At 50.3% G+C, this 4,029-nt stretch overlaps 2 protein-coding genes across 2 annotated transcripts; both read left to right on the top strand.

The window, feature by feature from the left end:
• Nucleotides 1–637: 637 nt before the first annotated feature.
• K441DRAFT_659615 (uncharacterized protein) lies at nucleotides 638–1,545 on the top strand. The gene has a single exon (XM_067648566.1). The coding sequence runs from the start codon at nucleotides 683–685 to the stop codon at nucleotides 1,274–1,276; it is 594 nt and encodes a 197-aa protein (XP_067504231.1). The 5' UTR covers nucleotides 638–682; the 3' UTR covers nucleotides 1,277–1,545.
• Nucleotides 1,546–2,680: 1,135 nt separating this feature from the next.
• Nucleotides 2,681–3,226, top strand: K441DRAFT_677277 (uncharacterized protein; the record flags this gene model as incomplete). The annotated part of the gene is made up of 1 exon (XM_067651048.1): nucleotides 2,681–3,226. The coding sequence occupies one exon, from the start codon at nucleotides 2,681–2,683 to the stop codon at nucleotides 3,224–3,226; it is 546 nt and encodes a 181-aa protein (XP_067504230.1).
• Between the last annotated feature and the right edge of the window lie 803 nt (nucleotides 3,227–4,029).

Genomic DNA, 4,029 nt, shown 5'->3' with positions numbered 1-4,029 from the left:
CCTTGATTCGATTGATCGATTGAATCGTTTATCGTGTTCGCTGGCTGGTCGTTTGAATGGTTGTCGTGTGGCTCTGGTGACGGTCGTGTGGCGATGACGACGGTCGTCTAGCTCTGGCGACGGTTATCTGGCTCCGGCGACGGTTGTCTAGCTCTGATGACGGTCGTCTGGCTCTAAAGGTCGTCTAGCTCTGGCGACGGTCATCTGGCTCTGGCGACGGTCGTCTAGCTCTGACGACGGTTGTCTAGCTCTGATGACGGTCGTCTGGCTCTGACGGTCGTCTAGCTCTGGCGACGGTCATCTGGCTCCGGCGACGGTCGTCTAGCTCTGACGACGGTCGTCTGGCTCTGACGGTCGTCTAGCTCTGGCGACGGTCATCTGGCTCCGGCGACGGTCGTCTGGCTCCGGCGACGGTCGTCTGCTGGCTGTCGTTCTGGTGTCTTCCTAGGTAGGGAGGATGTAAGGAAGGGTAAAAAATGAGGTGGCTACCTAGGTGTATATAGGAGTGCACTTATAATACCAACAAACCCCACGCGCCAACCAAGCTTACAAAGCAGGTGCGCGCACCACCGCGCGGCATCCTCCGCGAACGCGTCCACCAAAGTTTGTATGGCGCGCATTCATCCGCGATGACTGAGAATGCTCCTGTACCCTCCTCACCACATTCCTACTTATCGCCACTATGGGCAAGCCACGCGTAGTTAGCCAGTTCGAAGGTCTTGAACATCATCACCAGATCCTTCAAAACCCTCCTGATCTTAAGCAATGGCGCCAGCGCCTGCACGACGTCGCCGAACCCCTACGCCTTACCAAAGCCGAATTTGATACCTACTTTCCCTATGTTAGCAACGTCTGGTCATATCAAAAGAAGTACATTCGAAAGGATGGTGTTGAGATTCAGCATTGGAACTGTCGCATGCAGCCGCAAACAAATAAAAGCATAAAAGATATAGGAAATATCTTAAAGGACAAAGATGAGAAGGCAAAGAAGACCCGATCAAAAAAGATTCGAGACGGCGGCACCTGTAAAAGCTTCCTTAGAATTGAGATACTGCTTGATTCTTATACTCTGTCTCTTACTGGCGATCCTCATAAGCACGATCTTGATTATATGGATCAAATAAAACGGAATAACGCCCTGCGTCTTCGTTGTGAGCACGAGATTTGGAGGCAGCGCCAGCCGGCTGAGATTCTCGCAGCGCTCCAAGGTTCTACTTATATGCAAGACGGGAGGAAGCAATTAACTGATGCTGGCGGTGAATATCTTAAGCTTTAAGATCTTAATAACTGGGCAAATGCATTCAGAAAGGTTCATCCAGATTTACGTACCATTGGCCATAAAGATGACGCCAAAAATCAGCTAGCAAAGACGTGTCTATTTTTGGATCAAAATGGCTGGGAGTATGAGCTTCTAGACGTTGAGAAGGACGATATTATTCAGCAGAATAAGAAGAAAAGGAAGGCTCCAGGGGACCCAGAAAGGTCCACTGGAGTTGTCTTTTATATGCCTCATCGACTGGACGCTTTGCGAGAGTATGGAAGGCTTACTCTGCTTGATTCAACGCACAAGACGAATCACTTAAAGTGGCCTCTATACACCTTCCAGGTACGCGATCCTGGAGGCACCTTCCTCCCAGTTGCTCACCTTCTTACCGACGGCGAGGACAGCAATATTCTTGCAGCTGCTATGCGGCAGATCAAGAAAGCTTGTAATGAAGGAAGACGCGAGATAAGCCACTGGCAACCTCGATATTTTCTTACCGACGACTCCGCTGCCGAGCAGCTTGCCGTTAAAAAGGCCTTCCGCGGTGCCTATGAGAATGAGGATGAGGTTATCCACCTACTCTGCCAGGTGCACTCCCGCCGAACGCTTGAGAAGAGGGTGAAGAACCAGGAAATAAAAAAGGAAATCTACTCTGCTCTCTACTACCATACGACAGAAGCCTCTGCGAAGGACGCTGTTAATTAGGCGATTATTCTAGCTCATAAGATAGAGCAAAAAAGGCCCGGCCAAGCTCATAAATCAATTGAAGATATGATCAAAGGCGAGAGAGAGAGAACCGTTAATGTAGTCACCCCCCTATCGTCGTCCGCATTACCGTCGTCCGCACTACCGTCGTCCGCACCACCGTCCGCACCACCGTCGTCCGCACCTGCTGCTCTGCCAAGCAGTGCTGTAATTCCAAGAAAGGATATATATAAGCCACAAGCCAAGCCGAATATCGTTAAAACCCCTGCCAAAGAAAAGACATTTAATTTGGTTCGGTATTTATACTACGAGTGGTTTAAGACGCTGCCTCTATGGGCAAATTATATGCGTGCCCATGTTCCTCTACTCCTTCAGATTGCTACTACAAATACAGTCGAATCGTGGCACCGTTCTTTAAAGAAGCCTTCACAAGCAAAGAAGAAGATTCAGGGTATATTTAGCCTTGAAGGAACTGTTCGAATTATACACGAAACAGCGAACCAGTGGGACGCCCGCGCGCGGCAGCGCCTTACTGCTCTACGAACTCGCAATCTTCCTGAGGCAAATAAGTATCCTCAGTTAAAGAAGTTTCCTCTTCCAGTTTAGGAAAAGCTCGTTCAGCAGATTAAGATCGCCCGCCAGTATATCAAGGACGAAATCCCCCTTAAGCGGTACAAAGACGACGCCAAATGTAGGTGTAAATTCTTCCAAATGTATGAGCTTCCATGCTGCCATATCTGGCAAAGAGAAATCCAGTATGGAATACTTACTAATAAGCACTGGGAGGACTACGCCCTTATGTTTGAAGAAGGCGGCCTTGAGGTTTATCAATCCTGGGGCTTAGAGCAAGTAAGAGCAGGCCGCAAGTTTGAGGAGGAGCAGGAGGAGACGATTGAGGAGAGGCAGACGCTGCGGGCAAGGGAGCAATGGGAGCGCCTTCGCAGCAGGTGGTTCAGCCTTATGGAAGAGACTTCTGATCTTCCAGTTGATCAACGCCATAACTCTAGGAACGCCTGGATCGATGGGCTTACTAAAGCTATGGGTCCTTTGATGAGGGGGAGCGCCCGCGAGTGGCTCTCGTCAGTCGATCCTTTTGGCGTGCTTAACCCAGATGCCGTCTTCCCTCATGGTAATACGCAAGGGGAGAGCCAGGAGTGGAAAGCAAAACTTAATTGGGGTAATTGGATCGGGCTTAAAGACGATCTTAATTATATAAAGGCAGAGGAGCGTCTCAGAAGGGGAGAGCAGCGGCGTTGAGGAGGTTCTTGAAGATCTAGACGACCTTGGCTTATGGGACGCAGAAGAAGCAGAGGGATAATTTATATATCTTGCAGTTCACCACCAGAAAATATCTGGTGATAGGCACTGCCATATAAAAGCTAAGCTTCATTTAAACTTTGAGCAGAAGTGAGGAGCATTCTCAGTCATCGCGGATGAATGCGCGCCATACAAACTTTGGTGGACGCGTTCGCGGAGGATGCCGCGCGGTGGTGCGCGCACCTGCTTTGTAAGCTTGGTTGGCGCGTGGGGTTTGTTGGTATTATAAGTGCACTCTGTATATAGGAGGTATACTTGGCAGAGGCACGTGTAGAGGCTATCGGGAATATAGCGGGGACCCGATGCGGAGCTTCGTGTAGAGCCTCCGTACGCAGAGCTTCGCGCAGAGCCTTGTGCAGAGCCTCTATACGCAGAGCTTTATGTAGAGCCTTGTGTAGAGCCTCGTGCAGAGCTTCGTGCAGAGCTTCGTGTAGAACTTCGTGCAGAGCTTCGTGTAGAGCTTCGTGCAGAGCCTCGTGTAGAGCTTCGTGCAGAGCCTCGTGTAGAGCTTCGTGCAGAGCTTTGTGTAGAGCTTTGTGCAGAGCTTCGTGCAGAGCTTCGTGTAGAGCTTCGTGTAGAGCTTCGTGCAGAGCCTTCGTGTAGAGCTTCGTGCAGAGCTTCGTGTAGAGCTTCGTGTAGAGCTTCGTGTAGAGCTTCGTGCAGAGCTTCGTGTAGAGCTTCGTGCAGAGCTTCGTGTAGAGCTTCGTGTAGAGCTTCGTGCAGAGCTTCGTGTAGAGCTTCGT

The sequence above is a fragment of the Cenococcum geophilum genome (genome assembly GCF_001692895.1).
Source record: "Cenococcum geophilum 1.58 unplaced genomic scaffold K441scaffold_20, whole genome shotgun sequence".
Taxonomy (NCBI): domain Eukaryota; kingdom Fungi; phylum Ascomycota; class Dothideomycetes; order Gloniales; family Gloniaceae; genus Cenococcum; species Cenococcum geophilum.
The sequence above is the reverse complement of the archived record's forward strand: the minus strand, read 5'-3'. Positions and strand labels throughout refer to the sequence as shown.